We start from the raw sequence: 24,749 nt of genomic DNA, 5'->3' as shown, positions 1-24,749 counted from the left end.
CCAGCTAAATCACCTGTGTGATCATCTACGGACGCTACTACCTCGTGCCACGCCGATCTGAGAGGACCCCAGACATGTTTTCGCGGCGGTCCCTTTTGCCGGCGGAAAGCGGCATTTCTGGCCCCTGCTTCGCAACTCGCAGCCCCCAGACGCAAATCGGGCCAGATATAGTTTGCTTCCCTCAGCCCCTCCTGCTAAATCGGAGCCCTCCAGCAAATCGGGCCCGATATATCGGATCTTGGACCACCCGATTTGCCAAAACGGATGAAAGCCACAATACATGTACTGCAGCTAGGGGTGGGTAATCGACCCAATCGGATTGATCGAGATGTACTTTCTGACCGATCGGATTAGCCAGTGCCGATTCTCGATTCATTTCGATTAGATCCGATTGATCGGTCGATCCAATCCGACAACCAAGATATAAAATACAGCAGTAATACCTCCAGAAAATGCTTCTCTAGATATCGCATTCACTACATGAATAATTTTTAAGCGACCACTGAAATGACCAATAGCATGTTTCCACTCTAATCTCCTATACATTTTATCATGTCCGAAACTATAAAATACCACAGACATCCGTACAACCGACGCTTCACAGCAAAAGTTCATGTGTGGCTTTAGTCTGCTCACGATAGTGCTGGTGTTATCTATTACAGTGACTTGAAGTGCGCTAGATTCGCGCTGAAATCGGCCTGAGACTTAATCGCATGTGGACCTGAGACAACATCGGTATCATTGGCACAGATCTCGTAGTTCTACTTGTTGTCCACCAACTCGACCACCACATTTAATCCGCTCAGCGACAGCCGAATCTGCGCCTCGGCGGTGTGCGGCGCCAACACCACCTCCACAGCCTTCCACCAGCTCACGTTACGCGACTGAAACTCGGTAGGCGCCTCCCACGCATCGCCGCAGCTGCTGCTGTTGCTACTGCTACTGCTACTGCTGGGCACGCACTACAGCTGCGCGAAATCGTTCCAGCGTGTGACCGGGTGCTCACGCAGTTTACGTTCCGCACAACGGACACGCCACCGCTACCTTTTGAGCCCCGGTACGGAATCCCAGTGCACCTCATTACTGGGCGGTGATTCGTCGCGGATTCGCAGTAAAGCAATTGGTCCAATCAGGTGTGCACACGTTGGGCGTCTGCTTGAAGTTGTCGATCGAATCGGCCGATTTAATCGGATCAGATCGGCATAGGCCTGCCGGACCTTGCGAAGTAGTGCATGCGCAGCAATCTTCCTCGCAGTTTCGCCTTTGCCATCTCGCACTAACGCACCTCTCCGCATACCTTCATTCCATGGAGCCCCAAGACAATTCAAGTGCAAGTTCATCCTCCAGTGAACCAAGGCGAGCTCGTGGTAATCGACGCTCCGACATCTGGACCTTCATTCGCGATAACAACGATGGGACCTTCACCTGCCTGCTGTGTTCCACCGACTCAGCTCCGGTCTGGAACACGGTGGCTCATACAACGTTCGGCGACACAGCACGGAGAAGAGTACGGAGGCGACGAAGCTGCGTCTCCGGCGGACACGAGAGGCGCCCGCCAGACGGACTTGCTCGCGTTTGGGTTCGAGCGATACGTGCGGCAGCGCACGTTCGACAAGGCGGCCGCTGACAAGCAGCTGGTGGTCTTGATCGTAGCGAACGCGCTTTCCCTGAGTCTGGTGGAGAAAAAGGAATTTCGTTCCTTCTGCAGAACACTTCACCCTGACTACGTGCCTCCGACAAGGAAGACGGTTCGAAAGAAGATCATGGCGCGCTGGAGGTGCGAAAAGGAGCTGTCGCGGCATAGCATTCTTCAAGATGTTAAAAACGGCCGGGTATCCGCCACGACGGACTTATGGACATCACCGGCAAAACGAGGCTACATGGTTGTGACCATGCATTGGATCAACGACGAGTGGGTCATTAAGTCGGTTATGATCGGGTTTACGCGCGTGGAGTATCCCCATTCTGGTCCCCGCATCGCACAGCATCTGATCGATACCATTCGAGCGATGAGCGGATCTCCTTTTGCAAAACTATGGGCGATCACTACGGATAACGCCGCCAACAACGGAACAATGATTGATGAGATCAACGAAACACTGGAGGAGGAGATTGTGGGCTACGACCAGCTTGCAGGGACGGCTTCGGGTACCACCTCGACTCCAGGGCCTACGGAAGCTGCCGAATCCCAAGCCAAGGTCGTTCATGTGCGATGTCTGGCCCACGTTTTTCAACTTGCTGTCAAAGAAGGGCTTAAACGATGCCCAATCATGGATGACAGTGTTGGTGTCGTCCGTGACATACTGAAAAAACTGTCGGAGTCGCCGTCGTTACTTGAGGCGCTGACTGATGTCTGTGCGGCACTCAATGTGACCTTTATATCGCCGGAGCTCGACGTTGTGACACGGTGGAACAGCACCTTAACGATGATTTCTTCAGCTCGTTCGCTGAAGCTAGCGATTGGTGAGTTACAGCGACGGATTCGTGGCCGTCATGAAGGCTACAAATGCCTTTCAATAAGCCCTGGCGATCGTCTCGCTGCTCCCATCCCGGACACGACTTGGGGCTATCTTAATGAGCTCATAGCTTTCCTGAGACCGATCAAGGGCGCGACTACACTCATGTCTGGCAAGAACTACCCAACCTTTGGTGTAGCGTTGGTTGTCTTCCATCTCGTCTTGAAGCATGCGGGGAAGACGGCGGAGACTGCTCTCTCGTGGTACACCAAGGATTTTGCTCGCGCGTTCAAGAAGAAGCTTGACGAGTATATCCCGGTCGTCAAAACCGATGATGCTCAAATTGCTGCCATTCTCGACCCTCGTGCGAAGTCGTTCCTCGTCAAGATTGACGTCAATGTCGAGCAAGTGAAAAAACTAGTCGAAGCGGAGTATGAACGCGTGTATCGGGCCCCATATGAGCAAAATGAACTGCGTAGAAAACAATCGGAGAAAACCCAGCAGCAGAAAGAAGAAGCTGAAGACGAGGACGCGCTGTACAGCCTTATTGATGAGCACATAGGGCACGAGTAGCACGCAAACAGCAGCGGTGAGTCATTTTCAAGTGAGTTGTCTCGCTGGCTTGACCACAAGGATAAGTCCATGAACCTGAAGACAGGCAGTCGAGCTGTGTGCAACTGGATGAAGCACGAAGCTGCATCATTTCCTCGAATTCAGATGATGGCGCGCGATTACTAGCTGTGATGGCTACTTCGGTGCCTAGCGAGGAAGCATTCTCTGCATCTGGAACGACGATTACGCCTCGACGAGCTCGACTTGCTGACGATGCTGTTACAGCGATCATGGAGCTGCAGCATTTTCTTGCCTTCAACCTTACCTCGGGTGATGTCCATACTGAACCAGTAGACATTAATTGGACTGAGAGCTAGTGTGTTGGTGGTCGCAGTGGCTTTAAGTCTGTAAGAGTCGCAATCGTTCATAATGCTATCGATCCAATTCGCCTTTGATGAGCTCGTTGCATTAATGACGAGTACATAGCGCTTCTGCTGCAACTTGATATGTGGTAAGCTTTTGTAAAGCAACCGCGTTGCACTCTAGGAACACAATACCATTTTTGCGCAGAATCATCTCAAACGAAGTCTGGCTCGCCGCCTTGGACGAGCTCGAAGAGCATGTATCGACATCGCGTGGTATGATGCACTCGCTCACATGGCGCACAGAGACAAGCGGATAATCGTGCCGCTGTGAAGTTACACCGCACTCGAAGCCTTGGAAAACGAGGCGAAGCGCTGCTCAAACCACCACAACTTCTGTGAGGCGGTCACTCTAACGAAACAAGGAGGAGCCATCTCCAATTGCTCAATCGCAACGAGGTGAAGCGCTGTCCGATAATTTAGCACCTGGACACCCGACGCAACGAGGCGAAGTGCTGCCGCAATTTGAAGTGGTTCGAAGGTGTGTATCTCCAATCGAAACGAGGCGAAGCGCAGCTCCAATTTATCACTCCATGGGGTCTGAATCAGGGATGCGAAGCGCTGCTCGAGAGTCTCCGCAGAGGCGGAGCGTTGCCTGATAATTTTGCGACTGAAGAGGGGCAACGACTAGGGGAAACGAGGCGGAACTGTTCCCGATTGTGTGCGATTTCAAAGTGGCGGGGCCACTGTTGTCAAACATGTCTGCTTATCCAGGCAGGTTAACAATGTTTTCAACGCAGATATCGCTACCGAAATGCGGTTGTCGGACTCAAAGCCTATCTGGCTGTTGTTTCGTGCGAAATGTAGTGACGCAGGAGGGTGTGGCGACGCGAAATGCAAATTTTAAGCGACTGCACGTTGGTTGCGTCGCTAGAAATGACAATCTTGCGCATGTCCTACGACTTCATCGATACCGGCACATTGACGCCGTATTGAATGTCAAGTACGCAGCAGAGCACGACAACTCAATTCTTTCGGTGATGTCGAAGTGATGGTGCCCTCAACGTGTTTCAGGGCGAATATGAGCGGGTCGCCGTCTCAACAAGCTGAAAGTGGAAAATCGCGGAAAACGAGCAGTGGGGCGATTAGGTAGTGGTTCCTCGCTGAGACTGCGAGCTATTTCTTGCGAGCAAAGACAATTAATTTATGGCGGTCATCATTACCTGTAGGATTTCCCAGCAACAGAGAGAACCGGGTAGCTGGTGCTTGGTATTTTGTGGCTTCCAGTTTGTCTGTATTTGCATCAGCTGCATTAGATTTTGAAAATCTTGTATTGTTTTCTGGTTATTGGCGAACTATACGGCTATCTCCTGGTGATTATGTTTGTTTGTGGTGGCGATGCGATAATTTCGAACCGTAAACTCTCGCGTTGGACTTTTGACCACGGAATTTGCAGCTTCAAGCCGGGTTGTGCTCACGAAAATGAGCGTATTTGCTTCGCGATATCAGCGAATTCATGTCTTGTCGACTCGAGTCGACTGGTTTTCGTGTCGTTAATCAATTAGTGGCAAGGTCTTGCGCTTGACCAGCCCTATTCAAAGCACATGCAAGTCTCGAGGTTGTCCCGAGTCCACTGAGTCGCAAATTGTTATCGTAGCGTGCTCTGAGAGTACACAAATGCGTTTGCTTGCAACTCGAACGCGCCCAGTTTCTTCAATTATTCTTGATCCCTCCATTTCCAATTTTACTGGCTTCCGCACAATCAGCGCACTCTCCGCAATGTAAAAGCCATCATCTATATTCCTCTGCAACATACCAAAACTGATGACATTTTTGTCAACTTCCATACACCTGCGTCATTCGTGCCCAGCACGCCTACGAAAGGCTTAACACAAGAATCCCGAACAACAGGCCAAATCGCTTCTGTGCAGACTTGCAACCACTTTACAAACTTTTTTTTCTGAAACGAGAACGTAATGATATCCATTGATTGACAAAACTGCACTTTGGAAGCAAAACATTCCTACAGCTCCTCGAGATCCTCCTATACGACCCACCTGTCTCCTCTGCGGACAATGCCAATGGCTGAGGTGACTTTTCCACTTGCTTGGTTGGCTTCCTGGTACATCTCGCGCAGCTTGAAGGTAATCGGGCGGTCGCACTCGGCGATGATGCCCTTCTCGTAGATGACGTTCTTCTGCAGGTAGTTCTCAACGATCAGAGCCTTGGGCATGCACTTGAGCGCAAGCGCCTGGTTCGTGGAGCCGTGACGTGTGATTGGCACGCGGACGGAGACGTCGGTGCCCCTGGCACGGACCTTGTACAGGGTCGTCTTGGCCGTCGGAGCTGTGGCGGGTAGCGGATCTCGCTCGCGCATTGCTACGCCCACCGAGAATCGACTGTTGCACGAGCTGCAACGCTGGTTCTCACATGTTGCAGTTAAGCTTGTCCAGAACCTGCTCGAAGGCGGCACGTTAAAGCGTGACGCTTTCACTTGACCAGCAATGACGCAATCCGCAGCGCAAGGCTGGCTCGCCAGTAGAGCGCATTCAGCGACACAAAAGCCCGTTAGCTCAGCTATTCACACACACACCACCACATACACAAAGTGGCAACCAACGTACTGTAAGTCTGCCACACGGTCTTCGTGTCGTCAAGCGTCTGACAGCCGATCGAGCAGAAGCGCGCATCATCTTGCAACCGCCGTTCTCGCACAAGTAGTCGATGGAGGACTCGGTCTTGACGTTGACGTTCAAGTGGCTGTACTCGCTGTAGCAATCGTCGGCGTACAGCAACTTCTTGTCGCCGAGTCAGAACTCGCACGAACCTGTGTGGATGAGACCGTGAGAGAAGATGGCATTGGCGTTGGTCGGAATGGGCTGCGGCGTGCCGTTCCGGTTGGTGAAACTGCAGGCCGCGTCGTACAGCGACATGCCGTCCAGCATCGGCTCGGGGTTCTTTGCAGATGTTGGTCGCCTTGGGGCATTGGAACACCTCAACGCCCTTCTGGGTGTTGCCGGCCTCGCAACTTGCGAGGGCCAGTCGCAAGTGTGGCGAGAAGCGGGAGGCCTCTTCGTTTTTGTTTTGTGATATCGACTATTGATAGCATCACATCTGCGAGGGGCAATATCACCCCAATTTTAACCAATGAGTCCGTGTTTCGTCAGCTATGTCGATGCTTCTTTGTCGACTCGATCCGATCCAATCCGATTGATCTACAAATCAGCCAATCCGATTAAATGCGATCACGATCCGTCTCGATCCAATCAATCGAATCGGATTGGTTTTTTGCTACCCATCCCTGGCAATCCCTGCTTGCGCGTCTCTCCGCCGTTGGTTGCCTCTATATTGTAATAAGCGGTGTAGACGCCAATTAGGCAAGAACATTTATTTGATATACGGCACAAGCACACTGTTGACCCGTGCTTGGTCTCCGACGAACGAACGCGTCGCAGTTAGCACTTCACGGTGATCGGCTCGCCCGTGCAGTTTCCACGGTTTGTGGCATTCACCACGATTTTGGTGAAGGACCAGTTGGACACAGCGTCCGGGTTCGCCACGATGTCGTAGAGGCTCATGGCAGAACCGGAGAGACCCTGGGTCTTGATGTTGGTTATGTTCGCCATACTGTCGGGGACGCCCGAGTACCCGCCCTTGGTTCTGTTGTAGTCCGATGGCGTTCTCGACGTTGACAACCTTGTTGTTAAGGTAGGCAATATCCTTGACCAATCCGGTCAAGCCTGTGATGGTCTTGATACGGATACCGTTATCGCTGTTGACGATAGTGTTGTCCTTCACCAAGAGACCGGTAACAGTGTCAGAGTCGTCCACCTTGTCGCCACCAAGCGACCCGATGGAAATGCCATGGCCACCGCTACAGTAGTTTCGGCTGAAGAGCGTGTTGGTGCTGCACTGCATAGCGAGGCAGTCGTCCTGGTTGAAGATCTTATTGCCCGTGATCGTGATGTGGTCGTTTCGGCTCAAATCGAAGCCGTCCGTGTTCTTGGCGACACCGTTGCCAGCCGTAGAGTTCAGGGTGAGACGGGTGAGCGTCGTGTAGTTCGAGTTGCCGATGCTGAACGTACGGAAGGGCGAGTTCTTGATGGTAAAACCGGAGAGAGTCGAGTTGCTAACCCTGTTCAGCTTGAAGAAGACCGGCTTGGTGACCTTCTGGCCCTGAGGCCAGTACCAGACGCCTTGGCCGTCCAGCGTACCGGGACCAGTGACGGAGAGGCTGGTACCCTTCAGCTTTAGGAGCGGACCACCCCACAGCTATAACAGAACAAGAAGCATCACTTCGAGTTAGAAAACGTCATAAATCTGAGGAGAAAAAATCTCCCTATCTTTTGGTGGTTCCCTTGAACTTGATGTGAGCGCCAGTGGTCACGTTGGTCAGGTCGAGTGTGACGCCAGCAGGCACCGACAGCGAATCGATCACAATAGTTTCGCAGTGCGAGACGTTTGTTCCTTGGATGTAGTTGCCGGTCAGAGTGCAAGAGTCTTCCTGCACGTGACCTGACTGCTTCGGCGAGCTGTCAGCAGCCTGGCTAGCGCCGCTCTGCTGCACGGGGTTCGCCTGGTTCGGCGAGTCTTCGCGGCCTGGCTGTAGGGGGACACCTGGCCGACTTGACTTGCCTGGGACTCCTGGGTTACGTCGTTCTGGGTAACCAAGTCCAACCCGTTGGTGGCAGCAACGAGAAGGGCGAGGACAGTGAAAGAGTGCGTGAAGATCTTCATCGAGAGGTCTTGGTGTGTTCACTTGGGAGCAAGTTGGAGAATGAGACGGGTAACCTTGAGAACATACACCATTGGGAGACCATGTAACGCCGCTGTATTCAATGAATTCATGCTTCAACAAACACATCACCGATCTCCCTCCCTGACTCAAAACTCATTGGTCGTCGTCGTTCAATGAACAGCGGAAATCCTCTGCCAGTAACCTTCATGTGTTCGAGCTAGCGCCACTCGCCTGCTTTCCACATGGCCTACGGCAAATCGTGCTACAGTACACGTAAATTAGTGGCTATAAGTTTTTCCAGAGGCTCAAAAGGATAGCAACAGCTCGACACTTAGGCCCAGTCTTATATCTCCCCGCAATCGCGGGAAGAGATTGGGACGAGTTCGGTTATTGCCAGGACCTCCGGCACTCTGGCAGTGTGTTAGAGATGCAGTCCGATACATTTGCCTTTCAATTTTATGTATCCCGCGGCCCGCGCCACACAACATCCCAGCGGGACAAGAGGGGGTGTCGTCCCTAAAGCGTCCCGCTTCGACCCGCAACAAAGAGCTCTGATTGGTCCCATCCCGCTAGATACAAGACTGGGCCTTACATGTAAAATGCTTGAAGCGAGGACTGTCTCAACTAACAGCACAAGGCTGCAGTTACAGTAATTTGTCTTGAACTACTATTCCGCTGATACCACTATTAAAATGATGCTCTAAATACTATAGTAGCTATTATTTTGGGACGAGGAGCCAACTAATACCACTGCAGTAATTAGTAACTCAGATCGGCCACATTTACTAATACTGACTACTGCCTCCCACTAGAAGAAATTTAGAGGCGTGTGGCAATCTTTCCGCTTCCAGGGATGTCTGGCCGCATGCCCACTCTCGTCGATTTAGTGCAGAGGGAAATATTTTGACGTCCGGGGCCACTGTCGTACACAAAATTGTAACACGAGCAAAACATTTGGCGGCCAGACCGGCTTTGCTCGTGTCGGTCCCGCCTACAGCTACATAGCCTCGACCTACTGAATGGCTCAAGAACGCTATCTACCTGGTTATTGGCGGCGCGTACTCATTATCGCCTCGAATAAATGATCCCCGTCTTACACGGTTTGTACGGGGAGCAAATATGAATCGATTAAACGGATCTAAAGTGACTTCAGGTGTTGGTTTTTACTTAGAGCAGGAGCATCCCGTTATACAAGCTGTACGAGTACACGATCCAATCGTCGGCTCTAGTAACGGGGACCAACAAGCTTGAGCTGCGGATTGCCACTGACAATTTGGCAGCGGTTCGACCGACCCCACGATCCCCACGTCAGCTCTGAAAACAAGATTGAACTGATGCTCGTAAAAGAAAATTTATGCCCGAAGAATCCGACCTTGTGTGTCGACCATCGAAATTACTATGAAGTAATAGATAATAATGTATTAATAATAATATAGTAGTCGAGATATCGGGCTCGATGATACTAGTACTTTAGTATCCTGTTATCTTCCACTAGTATATTACTATGGTAATTCAGAAGAAAATCGTGTTACTGTCAATCCCTGCGCGTAAGTCATGAAACACCAAATGATTTTTCAAACTTTAAATAATTCGCCAGTAACGTTACTTGTCGGTGACGCCAAGCCCGCATTTTATTTCACAAAAGACGACGAGAAATGGGCTATGGTGAACTTTGTGCCTTTGGGAAGCAAGACGGTCATCAGTGGGGATCATGGAGTAATAGCAGGAAGGAGTTCTGAACTGGTCTACGGTTGCGAGTTGGTGAATTGCTTGAGCAAGGACGGTTGGGTTCAGGTTGAGGCGATCCCAGTGATCGAGAGCTGGTGCGCGGTGCCTCTTGAGAGAGACAAACCGGTGCGAGCATGGTAGTTCGGTGTGGTCAAGGTCCAAGGGCCTGGTGCGACTCGGTTGTGAGGCTGTGTTATCGACTAGAAACGTCTCAGAGCGTGATCCGGTGTAATCAGAGTGAGGTGTGCTTCAGTCCCGGTCGGGGAGCGGTCAGTACGGTCGAGCGATGAAGTTGAGACGGTCGAGTGATGAAGTTGAGACGGTCGAGCGATGAAGTTGAGACGGTCGAGGCGTGACCAGTACGGTCAAGCGATGGGGTTTGTACCGTCGAAGAGCTTTCATTTGAACGACGGATGCGGTTTGTACGGTCGGCGAGCAGTGACTACGAGGGAGGTCCGTTGACGGTCATTCTGAACGGTGCTTCACTTCCGGGTGAAAAACAACGACGGTCGAAGGCGAACGGTTCAACAGTGAGGCTGCGATGAAGTGATCGGTCTATACGGCTTGAGTTTGCGTGTCAGCAGGGACTCGACGCCCGGAGGACTATGTCTCGAGAGTGTTCAATGGCTTTGGTCAGGGAGCGCTGCCTGGTCGCGCTCCACAGCGAAGCGAGTTGGAGGGCACGGTCAACCGTGTGAAGCGCCGGTGTCCAGGAGGAGTGTACGATCGCACGGTGCGGTGAAGAATCGGTCTACTGTGACGTCGCTTGTGCAGAAGATCTTGAGAGCGAGAAGTTGTATTGCTGTGAGCGAGCGAGCTGGACAGGGCAAATAGCTACGGTCGAAGGGCATGAAGGGGTGAATGACGACCTGCTGAAGCGGAAGCAGAGTCGATGGAGGGAGCGTTTCAGCACCGAAGAACGGTGGAGAGCGGACGGTGAACTGCTGGCAAGAACTCACGAACGGAACGGTGAAAAAAACGGTCTGCGTGTTTGAATTTGAAATTGAAGAGGGACGCAAGGAGTGAGCAGAAGGAAGACAACGGTGGAGGAAGCGTCCCTATTACAGTGTTTGACTGAGTTGGAAGTTTGGTGATCGCTGCAGAGATTGTATCGAGCAACGCTGTGCGGATTGGTGAGCGTCATGGTACTCGCGGACGGCGTCTCTAGGCGTGTGTGGTGGTGTTACCGGTGGCTACGGGTGAACTGCGGTGAGAGTGATGGGCTGTGACTCGAGCGTCTCGTGACGATAAGAAGACATGGGCGTTTGGACAGCTCGACGAGGACGTCGAGGTTTTGGTCGGGGAGGATGTCACGAGTGAGAACGGTGGAACGGTGGCCGACCGAGTTGTGAACGGTTGGGGCCGTTGGCCTCGGCGCCCCGTCCCATATGCGACCTTCATGGGAGAGAACAACTGGGCGAACGGGGGCGAGACGAGCAGTCATCGCAACTGGGTGCTGCTGTGTCAGATCTCATTCGGTACGAGCAGGCTAACTGGTGGCCCGCGGCGTGCCCAGCCGCCATGGAAGCAGTGGCGCATGCGCCGAACGCGCGCCGACGTGAGGAGCAGGACGGATGTCACGGCGGTCGGCGTGGCTCGGGCCAAGCGTCCGATGCGAGCCAAGGACGAAGGGATAAAGTGTAGCCAAGGGCGAGATGGAGCAGTTGAAGTCGGCAAGCGTGCCGGCAGCGGACTTAGCGAGAGAGCGCAAAGCGAGCGCTCCGAGCCAGGTTAGTAAGGACAGTCGCGAATTTGCTTTGGGTCTAAACAAGTCAGAACGCTTTGCATATTGAACCGTGCTTAGCTGCTTCTGGTTGTCCGTCTAATCCTCCTCAACCGTTCGTGCCTCGCTACCCACGGCGGCGACCGTGCCCGACCCATTTGACTCGCGACAATTATATGCACACATTCACGCAGATCAATGTATAAACAGTGTAGTACGTAAACATGTAATTGGTTTTCTCATTGCACTAATTCATTGTAAACGCGTTTGTATATTTGCTGCTCTATCACTAGCGTTCAGTTTAATGGCAAGTCCAGCGAAGTGATACAGGTTCTCGAATCCATATTTCACGTGCGCACCACGGCGTAGCCAGAGTAATCTGGTAAGTTATATGAATAATTTTTAGTTATGAAGATACCTGTTGGTGTAGGGAAGAAGGACTTCTGTTCCAGTAAGCTTTCGGCAACTAAAAAGAGCTTCAAAATGAAGGGTTATTATAATAAATTAAAATACAAAAAACGTACTTCGAAGTAAAAAAGCGTCTTACTCTGCAAACATATTAGCCACTAATGTTAACTATGCTGTTAGTGTTAGTGCGAGCACTATGCTTCCAGGGACTTCCTTTATCATCAGGGGTGAGAGCTCACACTTCCGTATCGAGGTTGACCATATTTTGAAGTATTTTTATACTAAAACAGCGCTACAGTTGTGTAGATGTAAAACCTTTTGAATCATGACAATTTGGCAGATGATCTATTCAGTCTGTGAAAAGGAGTCGCTCTCGTCGTCCCGACACGAGACCAAGTGAAGGTCGTCGTGTTGAGGTAAGTTTAGGGGAAAGAGGCTACGTACACAGTCTGATTTGGCTAATATTACTACAAAGCTTAGAAGCCCATCACCCTACAACGTGACGATCTGGTGCAGGACGGATGAAACCCAGCGGGGGTACTTTGCTCCGCTCCGCTCCGCAAAGGCAGTCGCTGCGCTCCTGCGATAAAAGATCTCGCAACCGCTCACCTCCGTTGGCCCTCTTTCACCCCCTCCCGGAAAGACTGTGTACGTCAGAGGGCTCATATGTTTGCTCGGCATGCACAAATGCAATACGTTTATGTTCGTCAAGAGCTGTTCACTCAATCTGTGTATTGCAATGTAATTCCGCTGTAAAATCCGGAGTCACATCCTCAGATTAATCTTTGAATAAAATCTGCAAGAGTTGATTTAGCTTAATTTTATAGTTCTTACGTTGATTTATTCGATGACAAAGCAACGCGTCATCCAGCACAACGCGCATCCACGAAGGACCCCAGTCAGAAGTCTTTGGTTCACAAGACCACATGAAGGCTTGACTCATGTATTAACGACTTGTGGCGGGCGTGTTCTCAGTGTCCGAGTCGGACAGCGCTGCTTCAAGAATTGGTCCTCATCTCCAGTGATTTCCAGGCCACAAATTTAGCACGATTTGCTGTGCAACACTGCCACCATGCGGAAAGCAGGCGAGTGACGTTGGTCCAGATTGTCTTCCCCAGACTGTCCACAACTGCGACAGTACAACCGTTTTATACAGTTGCATGCTACCACCGAGAAATAATCAATGATCTGCTGGGTAATGTTGTGCATCTGCCTTTTTGTACCTATGGCACTGTGTCGGGCTCACTTCACAGGCTCTCATCCGGGACTCATTCCTAAACTCGCCTCCTCCTGCTTACACAGCCTCCAGCAAGCGACAACAGCAGCCATGAAGCTCTTCACGCCTACTTTGGCTGCGCTCGCCCTTTTCGTGGCCGCCGCCTACGGCCTGGACCTGATCAACCAGAACGAAGTCAGCCTGCAGACTGAGGCCAGCCAAGTCGGTCAGGTGTCCCCCTACAGCCAGGGCTCGCAGAACCAAGAGGACCAAGAGGAGCAGAACGACGCCAAGCAAGTGGACCAGGAGGAGCAGAGCGACGACCAAGAGAAGCAGGACGATGCCAACCAGGCGGACCAAACGGAGCAGAACGACGCCAGCCAGGCCAACCAGAACGACCAAGTGCAGCAGAGCGACGCCAGCCAGGCCAACCAAAACGACCAGACGCAGCAGAACGGTGCCAGTCAGGCCAACCAGGCCGAGCAAAATGGTGCCAGTCAGGCTAACCAGGCGGAGCAGAACGACGCCAGCCAAGCCAACCAGGCCGAGCAGAACGGACCTACGCAGCAGGATAACTCAGCGCTGGATGACTCATCGTGCACGCTGACCGGCACCTACGTTGCGGGCACGAACGTCACGCACTGCAGCAGCATCCTCATCGACTCGCTGTCGGTGCCTGCTGGCGTGATGCTGGACCTCACCAACGTCACGGCCGGCACCAACATCAAGTTCCAGGGAACCACGACTTTCGGCCCCAAGGTACGACGGGTCCTGCATTCAACTCATGAAGAGATTTATCGTTCCAATTCTAACTTGATCGTGCTGCTGCCACCTATGTAGAAATGGGAAGGTCCTCTTATCAAGCTGAAGGGTAAAGACCTCACGGTCACCGGCCCCGGCACGCTGGAGGGTCAAGGCCAGTGGTACTGGCCGCAGGGCCAGAACATCACGCGCCCCGTGTTCTTCCGCCTCAGCCAGGTGGTCAACTCGACGCTGTCGGGCTTCACCATCAAGAACATGCCGTTCCGCACCTTCAGCATCCTCAGCTCGAACTACACGACTATCTCCGGCCTGACCATCGACTCCCGCGCCGGCAACGGCTCGGCCAAGAACACGGACGGCTTCGACCTGAGCAGGAACAACCACGTCACCATCACCCGGAACCGCGTGTACAACCAGGACGACTGCCTCGCCATGCAGTCGAGCAGCAACACGATCTTCAGCGAGAACTACTGCAGCGGCGGCCACGGCATCTCCATCGGCTCTCTGGGGGCCAAGGAGGAGAACATCAACAGCACTGTGTCCGGTCTCCTGGTCAAGGACAACACGATCGTCAACAACGACAACGGCATACGCATCAAGACGATCATCGGCATGAAGGGGCTGGTCACCAACGTCACGTACACGAACAACAAGCTGGTGAACGTCAAGCACGCCATCGTCATGCGCTCGGACTACAACAAGACCAAGGGCGGGTACTCGCGCATCCCGTCCAGCTTGGTCAAGATCACTAACATCAAGGTCGACGGCCTCTTCGGCACGGCCACGAACCTGTACAACATTTTCACGAACCCGGACGTGGTGTCGGACTGGACCTTCACCAACATCGCGGTGAACACCACCAACATTGGCAACTGCACGGGCGAGCCGAGCAATGTGCAGTGTTAAGTGCAGTGTCCGCGTTAATCATGTTGCCGTATATACACACTCGATGTCGAATCGATGTGAAGTCAAAGCTCGATAGATCTTAATTACGTAAGAGCTAAATGCAACTATGCTTCACAAAGTCAACCACTTGCCGCTGCAGCTATCCTTCTGAGAGGTCTACAGTAGCGCATATACTCGAGGTCCCTACGGAAAACCAGAGCGCCTCGGAAATTTTACTTGAAAACTATCGATTCATGCAGACTTCAGTTTTTGTTTTTTATTTTCCCTTCGTACATCCTCCAAAAGCTTCGCAGTTTCGCTTGGGTCGTGGGGAGAGCTGAATACTACTCAGCGCCTGGTTAGTGTGAACGCCAGCGAGCGCAGGTTCACTTCCAGGGATCTTAGCGGGGTGGCTTGCGAGTCCAAGGAATGAGTTTTCCCAAGCACCTCTGCGTGAGCCGCCAGACCCCGTTGATGTAGTAGTTCAATTGCAGGCAAACTTCACGCGAGTGTCGACTCTTGCGTCGTGAGAGTGAAGTCGTAAGCATACGTGTACTTGTGCCTTCAAAGAGTGATCGAAAAGTAGCATGTGTGCCTGCCTACGAAAGCATCAGCGTGGACACAGTACGAAGCAGTTCGTTCATGTCGATTGGTTCGTCAACGAGCTTGTGTCTAAATGCAGTAGACGCCTAGATGACCTGCTGACAAAGGCATTAATATTATTTAAGGAAAAAATAATACTACTGCGTGCATGTCGATTCCGTACGGCTAACGACTCACTGAGTGACACTGGATACGCACTGCATCAGCATTCGCCCCAAGCTACGTGTCAATTCATGGAGTGTCACTGCTGGGGGGTATTGCTGCTGGTGCGGGGGTGTCTGCGCTGCTGCGGAGGGTGTCGTTGTCGCCGGTGGTTCGCGTTGGCGCGGCGGTCCTGCGACTCCACAGGCACCGCTTGAGCCGGTGGTAGCGAGGATGGTTTGTCGGTCACCGTCTCGTTCCGGGACCTCCCGGTCGTTGCGTTGGCCATCACGGTTTCCATGACGTTATTGAGCGATCCTTGAGCGCCAACCAGCGCGGCGTGGACCTGGTCCAGATACTTCTTCATCTTCTCCAGCTCAGCCGCGTTCGCGTCGACCTTGGCCTCCAACTTGCTGCAGCGCTCGTGCACGTACCCGTCAAAGGTGTATAAGAATGCGTCCAACTCCGTCTTGAACCTGGTAGTCAGGCGCTCCTCCGTGTCCTTCACAGCCTCGAGCATTTCCTCCGTCAGGTCGTCCTTCACACCGCAGTCCAAGCACTCGAGTCGGATCCTGAGCTGCTCGAAGTCGGCCGCGATCTCCGCCTTGAGCGCGTGCTTGAAACTCTCCATCTCCTCCTCCTCGATGTCACGCGCAGCCCTGGCCGCCCGCTGAGCCTCAGCGTGTCGCTCCACGACGGCGTTGACGAAGGCGGTGTCGATGTCGACATCGAACTCGAAAAGAGCCCACCCCGTCAGCCTGATCAGGCTCCACTCGGGCTCCGCGTCACGCTGGCGGCATAGCTCTTGCTCTTGAGCTTGGCTGAGCTGGGGTGGGGCTTGTAGGCCTTGGTGTGGAGCACGGCTGGACTGCATGTTGGCTTGCGGGGAAGGCGGCGAAAGCGGAAGTGCGTGAATGCACGCAGACTTGAACGAAAATTTCGTAATGAGCTTCCGGTTCTGCATGAAGCGGAGGTGTCGCTGCCGCGAGTTCTGTGGCAAAGTGATCTACAGTATAACACTCTCCAGCTAGCGCCAGCGTGCCGTTCAACGCAACATCGGGACGAACTGCACTTGACCATCCACCCTCGAAGGTTACATGTTTCTTTTGCAGTTCTGCCCGACACCGACGACCTGCGCTCAAGCTCTTGGCGACACGCTCGGCTGCGTGCTTCCGCTGACAGTCCATTTTTTTCTTGTGGCACTCCTTACAGCAGGCATACAGGCCTTCCCGTTCGGCTTGACCGCGCAGGGTTCCTTGCAGCACACGTAGCACATGCCGGGCGCTTGCGAGCTCACCACTTCCCTTCTGTCCGCTACGTTCTTCGCTCGACATGCCGCGCACACCAGGTGCTTGTCAGGAGGCTTCCAGCCCTTGCAGGCCCGGCACACCTTGGGGTTCTTGCTCTCGTGGTACTTGGTCTTGTTCTTCTCGCTGCGTGCGTCGTACCTGACGCCCTTTTCCGATCTGCCCTGCAATCGACACAGCGACGAGCGCTCGTGAGCTCGATGTAGTTCCTTCTCTTGGTCTCTTTGGCTTGATCAGCGCGCAGCTCCGCGTCAACCGCGTTGCCCGTCTCGACCATGAACTCGCGAACACGCTGCATGTCCAGAGGCAGTTGCTGCATCTCCTCTGTCGTCGGGCTCTCACTAGCCATGGCCGCTGACAGCTGTGCCGCTGGCGTGGTCCGCTCGAGCTGCTCTTTGACCCACTTGCGATCAATCTCTTGGAAGGCCTCTTTCTGGTCTTGCCGCACTCGATACTTGCCGCACTCGATAGCACAAAAAACTCTTACTTTCGCTCGCCGAGAAGTGCCACGTCATGTTCTCCATGGAGTTCGTCAGCCCTTTCATTGACGGGTTGGCAGAAGCTGTCGTTGCCACTACGTCGTCAACAACCACAACCTGCAAACCACCATCACGCCAGTTGAGAGTGTATGAATAGTGAGCCTTTAGAAGCTCTTACCTTTTGATGTGCCCTGGCCGACTTTGTCTTCTGCACGAACATCAAGGTGTTCGTGCAGAAGACAAAGTCGGTCACAGCACATAGCAGCTTCATGACGCAGGGAAGCTCGCATGGAGACATGGCCTGGTTCCAGTCGAGTAGTAGGGTGCACGTAGAGCCGAGCGCTTTATTTTGCAGAAGGTTCTCGCGCAGCTGCACCTAAATACAGGCAGCCTTTGGCGCAAACGCCGGATCGGATCTCCATGAGCCGCTTGCGGGCCTTCGCCGCGCTGGCGACGGCCGCCACGGCGCTGCTGACGGTGCTCATCGCGTTCGCCATCTGCAGAGCCGACCGCGTCTACGTGGGCGGGCTGGCATGGCCGTTCGTCTCGGATCTCGGACGCGGTACTGTACTCCTGGCCCAACAGCTTGTGATAACCTCCAGGCTGCTAACCGTCACCCCCACGCAGACCCGCCAGGCTCGTACGTGCTCTTCTTCGGGCTCAACATCGTGGCCGTGCTGCTGGGGCTCACGTGGAGCTTCAACCACGAGTACAAGCAGCGCTTCCTGCAGCAGAGCCTGGACAACGGACAGGTCTCGCGGCTCGTGTGCTCGCTGTCGTACATGGGCTGCCTCTTCGGCGTCGTGGGGGCCTTCGGCTTGCCGGTCTTCGCGTCCTTCAACGCGTCGCCGACGCTGCACAACAACGCGGCCTTCGGGTTCCTGCTCTGCGAGGCGGTGGCCATGTTCACCAACGTACGGCCTAGCCTAAATGGGGGGGGGGGGGTGAGCTATAGCTGCAGAGTTGCTGACTCTTGTGGGTGTGTGGTGTTGCTTGCTGCTGGGGGCAGACGTACCTGAACTACCGCATCTTCCTGGTCAAGCGCTCCGAGATGGACGCGGGCGTGTTCATCACCGACCGGTACGGCCCGCGCAGCGTCTCGCGCATCAAGCTGGGCGAGCTGCAGGCCGTCAAGCGCGGCTTCCTCATCGAGCTGTCGTGCGTGGCGCTCTTCACCATGTGCGTGCTCGTGTACCTGCCCGTGCTCTACAACGGCTCGGAGGCGCCACATCTCACCATTAAGCAGGTAGGTTTCAGAACGAGGAGAGAGGCCTGGTGGGCGTAGGGATCGTGCTCATTCACCTTGCGGTGCTTGTGGCGCAGTGCATTGCTCTGAAGCTTGGGGAGAACTACTGCAGCTCGACGATGCGGCTGGACGACGTGTACACGAAGCTCTGGGACTATGGTAAGCGGTCATGCAGCGGTCCGTCTTCTCTCTCCTCTCCTCTCCTTGAATTAACCTCGTTCTTGTTGTCGCTACCGCAGAGCAAGACATCGCGGTGCACCAGGTGCGAGCGCTCGCGCAGCTCGGCTGCATGCTGACGCTGATCGGGTATACGCTCAGCTTCTTCGCCGACAACAAAGAGGAGGAGACCATGAAGGACAAGGACCGCACGGCCGCCGCGATCGTCTACTACCAGCACAGCGCGTCCATGCCGCCAAACCGCAGTCCGCGGAGGTCCCGCAGGAATAGCACGCGGCGGAGTCAGTCCACGTCCAGCTCGGTCAGTGAGCCCACCAAGCACTCGAACCCGCCGTAGCAGACAGCAGCAGCTCTTGAGTGGACCATCGGTCCCAGGTTGTCGTCTTCTCTAATGTAACGTTGGCTTGGAGCTCGTGAGGGCGAATCTCGGAATTTTCACTTCACATTGGAAGCAATGGAGCTAGCCCTACGCGTACAGCACACGACTGCAGAGATACGCTTTCCTGACCCCGCGAGTTCACGCCTATTATGAGACGAAGTGTCGTAACGGAAGTCACTTGGGCCCTGAAACCACCGACGAGCTCCACTAGCGATTCCTCTTGAGCTCTGCTGGAGCTCGCGGCGGCCATGGCGTTCCCGTACCCGGTGAACACGCGCATGACGACGCGCAATGTGGAGAAGATCCAGCTCGAGCGCCGGCGGCAGGAGATGGAGCACTCGGCGCTGCACAAGTTCGCGCAGGGCAACCAGTTGCAGGCCATGCAGAACCAGTCGGACGCCAACGTGGCGTCGCGGCGCCGCACCAACTTCGCCGCGCAGCTCTCGGCCGAGCGCATGCTGGAGGAAGCCCACTCCAAGAAGATCAGCGAGCGGCAGCGCGCGGCTCGAGAGCGCCAGCAGAACGAGGCGCTGGCTCATGCCCTCGAGGTCAGCAAGAAGGCGCAGGAGCAGCAGGAGCGCGAGGTGCAGCGCATCTGCGAGGCCAGCGAGGAGTTGCGCGAGCTCGAGGTGTTCCTCAAGACAGCCTACATGAACAAGGAGCGCGCCACGCAGCAGCTCGAGCGCGAGACGCTGGCGGCGCTGGACCGGCAGCGCGAAGCCGCCATCGAGCAGCAGATGGAGTACGACCGACAGCGCGCCCTGGTGGAGATGCAGAACCAGGAGCTCCGGAAGCGCGTCGAGGCCGAGCAGGGCAAGCAGGTGCTCCAGTCGCAGATGCTGCAGCGCCAAGAGCTGCGCCGCGAAGCGCAGATGGAGGCGGACTTCGAGCGGCTCAAGATCGAGAAGCTCATGCAGCAGGTCGAAGAGGAGGACGCCGCCGAGCTCGCGCGCAGAGAGAAAGCTCGCGAACATACCCGCGAGATGATCGACCAGGCTCACCAGGAGCGCGAGAGGATGAAGCAGGAGCGACTCGAAGCTGCGCGCAGAGAGGACGAAGCCATCGCAGAGTACCGACGGCGCGTGGAGGCTCGCGAGGCCGACATCAAGGCCTCCGAGGCGGTCAAGAAGGCGCAGGAGGACGCCATGTTCCGCGCCGTGGAGGCCGAGATCCAGGCCAAAATGCGCGAGGAAGAGGAGATCGAGCGTCTGCGTGACGAGCTCTGGGAGGAGGAGCTGCTCCAGAAGAAGCGCGCGCAGGAGGAGGAGAAGATCGCGGCCAAGCAGCTCGCCAAGGAGGAGATGATGCGCAGCAACGAGATGCAGATGCTGCTCAAGCAGGAGCTGCTCGCCCGCCAGCGCGCCGACGAAGAGGCCTTCAACGAGATGCTCAAGGAGAGGTTCCGCTCCGAGGAGCGCCGCGAGATGGAGCTGGCAGCGTTCCGCCGAAAGCAGCGCGAGCAGTTCGTGGAGGAGATCGCCCGGCACCGCGCGCTCAAGCAGGAAGTGGTGTACGCGGAGCTGCAGCGCGAACGCCGCGAGCGGGAGCGCCAGGAGCAGGACGAGAACTACAGGCACCAGGTCGTGGAGGCCGCCAAGCAGCGACTGCTGCGCGAGCACGCCGATGTGTTACAAGGGTATCTGCCGCGCGCGTTGCGGCCGTCTTCATCGTCGTCTTCCAGCGGCCCGATCTTTCGTTGATGAGTTGAATCTCCTTAATCACAAGCCACACTCTTCTTGCCTAAGGCATTGCTGCCCGTTATGCTCCTTGCATCCAGCCAAGCCCAACGTGTGTATTTTTTCTTGGTAGTACCTGTTGAACAGCTACGACTGAAATGCTTTGACAGGAACTCTGGTCAGCCAAACAGCTTAGAAAAAGGGTTTACCTCACCTGCTTCGCGGCGACGGCCTATTGCTTGGTGTCGTCTTGTTCCATGGCGTCGTCTTGCTGGTGTAGCTTCCAAAGACTTGCGGAGTCGACCACCTGGCTATCAGCATCTGAACTGGTATCGCGCGCTTATCTGTAGATCTTGAGCGAGCGGTCCATGGACGTGGAAGCGAGGAAGCTCGAATCGGGCGCGAATTGGACGCCCGTGACGGCGGCCTTGTGGTCGCTGAACGTCTTCACGACCTCCCAGTTGTTCTTGCTCACTTCCTTCAGCACCTGCACGGCCTGCGCGCTGGCCACGGCGAGATGCGAGCCGCTCGCATCAAAGCTGATGGAGTGGATGGTGCCCAGCTTGAGCTGAGGGTGCTCCTTCTTCAGGTCGAGCTCGAAGAAGCTGGTGGCCTTGCGCAGGTCCCAGAGCTTCACCACGCCATCCTCGCTTCCTGACGCGAGGTGGTAGCCGTTCTCGGAGAAGCCCAGCGCCGTGACAGGCGCGGCGTGGCCCTCGAACGTGACCACGTTCGACAGCGAGTTCACCGCCCACATCTGCACCAATTTGCTCTTCGCTGCCGTGCCGAAGATGCCGCCGTCCGGGTGGAAGCGCGCGCAGCGCGCCTCGTTCGCCGCCTTCTTCGGCTTGCCGGCGGCCGCGTCGGGCATGGCCAACTCGCCGTTGAGTGTGTAGCGCGAAAGCAGCGCGCCGCGGCGCACGTCGTGGATAGCCCACGTAGCGTCGAGCGAGGCGGACAGCACGTAGTTGCCCGTCGGGTGGATGGAGGCGCTGGAGACGGCGTCGTCGAAGCCGCCGAGCGTGTAGACCACGCCGTAGCCCTCGTCCTGCGGGGTCCAGAGCTTGACCGTCTTGTCGTGCGAGGCCGTGAGCACCATGTCGGCGCTCGGGTGGAACTCAACGTGGCTGAGCTTCTTGGCGTGGCCCGTGAGCGTGGCCACGAGCTGCTGCTTGTCCGTGTCGAAGATCTTGGCGTGCTTGTCCACGCCGCCCGTGGCCACGCGCGCGGGGCGCTTGCTGTCCACGGCCACGCACGTGACGCCGGGCTTGTCCGAGTCGTGCAGCGTGTGGCTAGAGGCCGCCGTCCAGCCGTCGAGGCCGCTCAGCAGCGCTGCGCGCTGCGGGCCGTCCTTCTTCTTGAAGTCCTTGCGCCGCTTGGCCAGCTCCTTCTGCTTGGCCTCGACGTTTGCCAACACCTCAGGCGCGAGCGCGGCGCCGTCCGGGGAGGCGCCCGCGCCCATGTCCACGTCGGCCGGCTCGCCCGCGGCCAGCTGCGCGGCGCGCTCCTTGAGCGCCGCGTTCTCAGTGTTCAGGCGCGCGATGACGCGGCAGGCGGCGTCGTGCTGGTACAGCGCGTGGCTCAGCTCCTGGCGCGTCTGCTCCAGGTGCTGCTTGAGCGTGAAGGTCTCGAGCATGACGGCGTCCCACTCGTTCTGGAAGGCGGCCAGCAGCTGCGGCACGCTCGCCGCCTCGGGGGCGCTCAGCGCCGCGGGCGCCGTGGCGGCGGCGGAGGCGGCCTTGCCGCCCGAGGCGGGCGCCGCGCGCACCGCCAGCAGGTCCTTCTCGGCGTCCAGCTCCTCGCCCGTCACGGGGCAGCGCCGCTGGTTCTGCTCCAGGTACTCGAGCAGCAGGCGCCGCTCGAACACGAGCCCCGACTTGAGCGACACCACGGGCTCCACGGGCACCTGGCCGCTGAGGCTGCACAGCATGATCGATTCTTCCTCTTCCTACGCTGGCCGAGTGCGGGCCCTTGCTTTGGCTCGCCAACCAAGAGACTGGCAATCAGTATGTCCCTACTAAGTACGAGTGTAATTTCTTCCGCAATTTTTTTGCAGGCATATTGCGATCGTCACGCGAAGAGCCGCCGAAGATTGCCGAGGCGCAGGAGCTGGCTGCGAAACGCGCGGGCTGGGGAGACAAGCATCAGGAGGAGGACGTCGAGCCGAGCCTTTGCGCTCGCGCGGGGCCTGGGTCTGCTCTTCGCGCTGCTTGCGTCGAGTTGTTGCGGGAGTGCGACGGCAGCAGACCCAGAGCCGCCGGTATCGATTCCAGCAGACCCAGTCAACACAGACGTGTTTGCAAACGAGAGCGTGTCGATGCCGCCGAGGCAGGCGGTGTCGGTGGCCCTGGGCCGTGCGTCGGCGCTACTGAGCGGCGCTGTGCTGGACGTGAAGAACGTGAGCATGTCGGTCCCGCGCTGGAGCGACTTTGTGCTGCTGAAGCGCGTGTCGAGCAGCAGCAGCGGCGGCGATGCGTGGGAGGTGGCTAGCGAGTTGCAGTCGAGCAACGTGAGCTGGCTGAAGACAGCCGAGGTGGTGTTGGCGCCGCGCATCGCCAAGTCGCAGACCGTGACGGTGTCCACGAACGTGACGCTGGTGGACTCGGTGTCGTCGCGCGCTGTGGTGGTGGAGGTGTGGTATGTGGTTCGGAGCATCCCGGACCCTCGCTCTCTGGTGTCGTCGGCGGTGATGTCGCAGCGGTTGGTGGTGGAGAGCAGAGAGGACGAGCCGGCGCTACTGTCTTTGAGCGTATTGAACGTGCTGAGCGAGTCGCTGGACAGCGCCGCGGTGTGGTCGGAGTACTGGTCCGCGGACGTGGAAGTTCACGGGCGCGACCTCGGCGCTTCTGTGAGCGGCTTGGCCCTCGACGGGGATTCGTCGGAGGTGGAAGAGCGTGCTGGCGGCAGCGTGGTGGGCGTGTCGAACGTGTCAGCGGCGACGCTGGCTTGGAACGCCTCGTCGGATGATGGGTCTGCTGCAGCGGGCGTGCTGCAGGTGGTCCCGGTGGCTTCGTTTGCGGGTGTCTTCCGTGGGTCTGTGGTGCTGGTGTTCCGCGACAAGCGTAGCGCGGCACAGAAGGTGGAGGTGGCGCGTCCACTGTCAATCTCGTGGCGGCGTCGCGACCTGGATTTGTCCGTGGAGCTGCGCACGATGGTGTTTGCGAACGAGAGCGTGTCGATGCCGCCGAGGCAGGCGGTGTCGGTGGCTCTGGGCCGTGCGTCGGCGCTACTGAGCGGCGCTGTGCTGGACGTGAAGAGCGTGAGCATGTCGGTCCCGCGCTGGAGCGACTTTGTGCTGCTGAAGCGCGTGTCGAGCAGCAGCAGCAGCGGCAATGCGTGGGAGGTGGCTGGCGAGTTGCAGTCGAGCAACGTGAGCTGGCTGTGTGGAGAAGTGCTGAATAAGAATTGTTCTCCGAGAAAGACGGCAGGGCCGATCGACCGGAGGCGTGGGAGATCGGCGATCGAGAGACAGGCCGCAAGGATCTACGGATCAGAAGGAGTTCTTCGGGCGATCTCAGGTGGTCCGATGACGCCGGCGCGTGAGGCAGGACATGTGGCAAGCCGGATTCTGGATGATCGTGCTCGAACCGCGGCGTGATTCGGAGCCGACCCAAGTCCAGATCGACGACGGAACTCGCGGATCTGGGATGGCCGAGGACAGAAGGTGATGGATCGGCGGCGCATGGCAACCGGCATAAGTCATCGATCGGGGGTTGATCGCCGATCGCCGATCGAGGTCGATCGTGGATCACCGATCGGGGCCGATCGTGGATCGACCAGGATGGGACGCACATGGAGGACGAAGTCGGGACAAGAATCCAGTAATCGTGTGGTTGTAGGAGGGTAAGCAAGATGGTAGCATTAGGGAGAGACCAGCTAAACATAAATCAGAGCAGAATTGCACCGAAGAC

At 56.1% G+C, this 24,749-nt stretch overlaps 8 protein-coding genes across 8 annotated transcripts; 3 read left to right on the top strand and 5 right to left on the bottom strand.

The window, feature by feature from the left end:
• Positions 1 to 761: 761 nt before the first annotated feature.
• Positions 762 to 1,270, bottom strand: PHYSODRAFT_333535 (hypothetical protein; the record flags this gene model as incomplete). The annotated part of the gene is made up of 2 exons (XM_009530720.1): positions 762 to 951; positions 1,218 to 1,270. The coding sequence occupies 2 exons, from the start codon at positions 1,268 to 1,270 to the stop codon at positions 762 to 764; spliced, it is 243 nt and encodes an 80-aa protein (XP_009529015.1).
• Positions 1,271 to 5,414: 4,144 nt separating this feature from the next.
• PHYSODRAFT_259114 (hypothetical protein) lies at positions 5,415 to 6,303 on the bottom strand (the record flags this gene model as incomplete). Its single annotated transcript, XM_009530719.1, has 3 exons — positions 5,415 to 5,716; positions 5,995 to 6,108; positions 6,198 to 6,303. The coding sequence occupies 3 exons, from the start codon at positions 6,301 to 6,303 to the stop codon at positions 5,415 to 5,417; spliced, it is 522 nt and encodes a 173-aa protein (XP_009529014.1).
• A 522-nt stretch (positions 6,304 to 6,825) lies between these two features.
• PHYSODRAFT_260065 (polygalacturonase) lies at positions 6,826 to 8,107 on the bottom strand (the record flags this gene model as incomplete). Its single annotated transcript, XM_009530718.1, has 4 exons — positions 6,826 to 6,972; positions 7,019 to 7,642; positions 7,758 to 7,946; positions 7,988 to 8,107. The coding sequence occupies 4 exons, from the start codon at positions 8,105 to 8,107 to the stop codon at positions 6,826 to 6,828; spliced, it is 1,080 nt and encodes a 359-aa protein (XP_009529013.1).
• Positions 8,108 to 13,294: 5,187 nt separating this feature from the next.
• On the top strand, positions 13,295 to 14,851 carry PHYSODRAFT_509867 (polygalacturonase; the record flags this gene model as incomplete). The annotated part of the gene is made up of 3 exons (XM_009530717.1): positions 13,295 to 13,480; positions 13,751 to 13,942; positions 14,024 to 14,851. 3 exons carry the CDS (start codon positions 13,295 to 13,297, stop codon positions 14,849 to 14,851), a joined length of 1,206 nt encoding a protein of 401 aa, XP_009529012.1.
• Positions 14,852 to 15,674: 823 nt separating this feature from the next.
• On the bottom strand, positions 15,675 to 17,658 carry PHYSODRAFT_301861 (hypothetical protein; the record flags this gene model as incomplete). Its single annotated transcript, XM_009530716.1, is given in 5 exon segments — positions 15,675 to 16,565; positions 16,585 to 16,925; positions 17,023 to 17,328; positions 17,369 to 17,477; positions 17,539 to 17,658. 5 exon segments carry the CDS (start codon positions 17,656 to 17,658, stop codon positions 15,675 to 15,677), a joined length of 1,767 nt encoding a protein of 588 aa, XP_009529011.1.
• A 1,366-nt stretch (positions 17,659 to 19,024) lies between these two features.
• PHYSODRAFT_354764 (hypothetical protein) lies at positions 19,025 to 21,405 on the top strand. The gene has a single exon (XM_009530715.1). It carries the CDS (start codon positions 19,411 to 19,413, stop codon positions 20,860 to 20,862), a length of 1,452 nt encoding a protein of 483 aa, XP_009529010.1. The 5' UTR covers positions 19,025 to 19,410; the 3' UTR covers positions 20,863 to 21,405.
• A 916-nt stretch (positions 21,406 to 22,321) lies between these two features.
• On the bottom strand, positions 22,322 to 22,796 carry PHYSODRAFT_546135 (hypothetical protein; the record flags this gene model as incomplete). The annotated part of the gene is made up of 1 exon (XM_009530714.1): positions 22,322 to 22,796. A coding segment is annotated over exon 1 (447 nt), but the record flags the coding sequence as incomplete, so codon positions are not given.
• Positions 22,797 to 23,155: 359 nt separating this feature from the next.
• Positions 23,156 to 24,436, top strand: PHYSODRAFT_333526 (hypothetical protein; the record flags this gene model as incomplete). Its single annotated transcript, XM_009530713.1, has 1 exon — positions 23,156 to 24,436. The coding sequence occupies one exon, from the start codon at positions 23,156 to 23,158 to the stop codon at positions 24,434 to 24,436; it is 1,281 nt and encodes a 426-aa protein (XP_009529008.1).
• Between the last annotated feature and the right edge of the window lie 313 nt (positions 24,437 to 24,749).

This window comes from Phytophthora sojae, assembly GCF_000149755.1.
Source record: "Phytophthora sojae unplaced genomic scaffold PHYSOscaffold_5, whole genome shotgun sequence".
Taxonomy (NCBI): domain Eukaryota; phylum Oomycota; class Peronosporomycetes; order Peronosporales; family Peronosporaceae; genus Phytophthora; species Phytophthora sojae.
The sequence above is the reverse complement of the archived record's forward strand: the minus strand, read 5'-3'. Positions and strand labels throughout refer to the sequence as shown.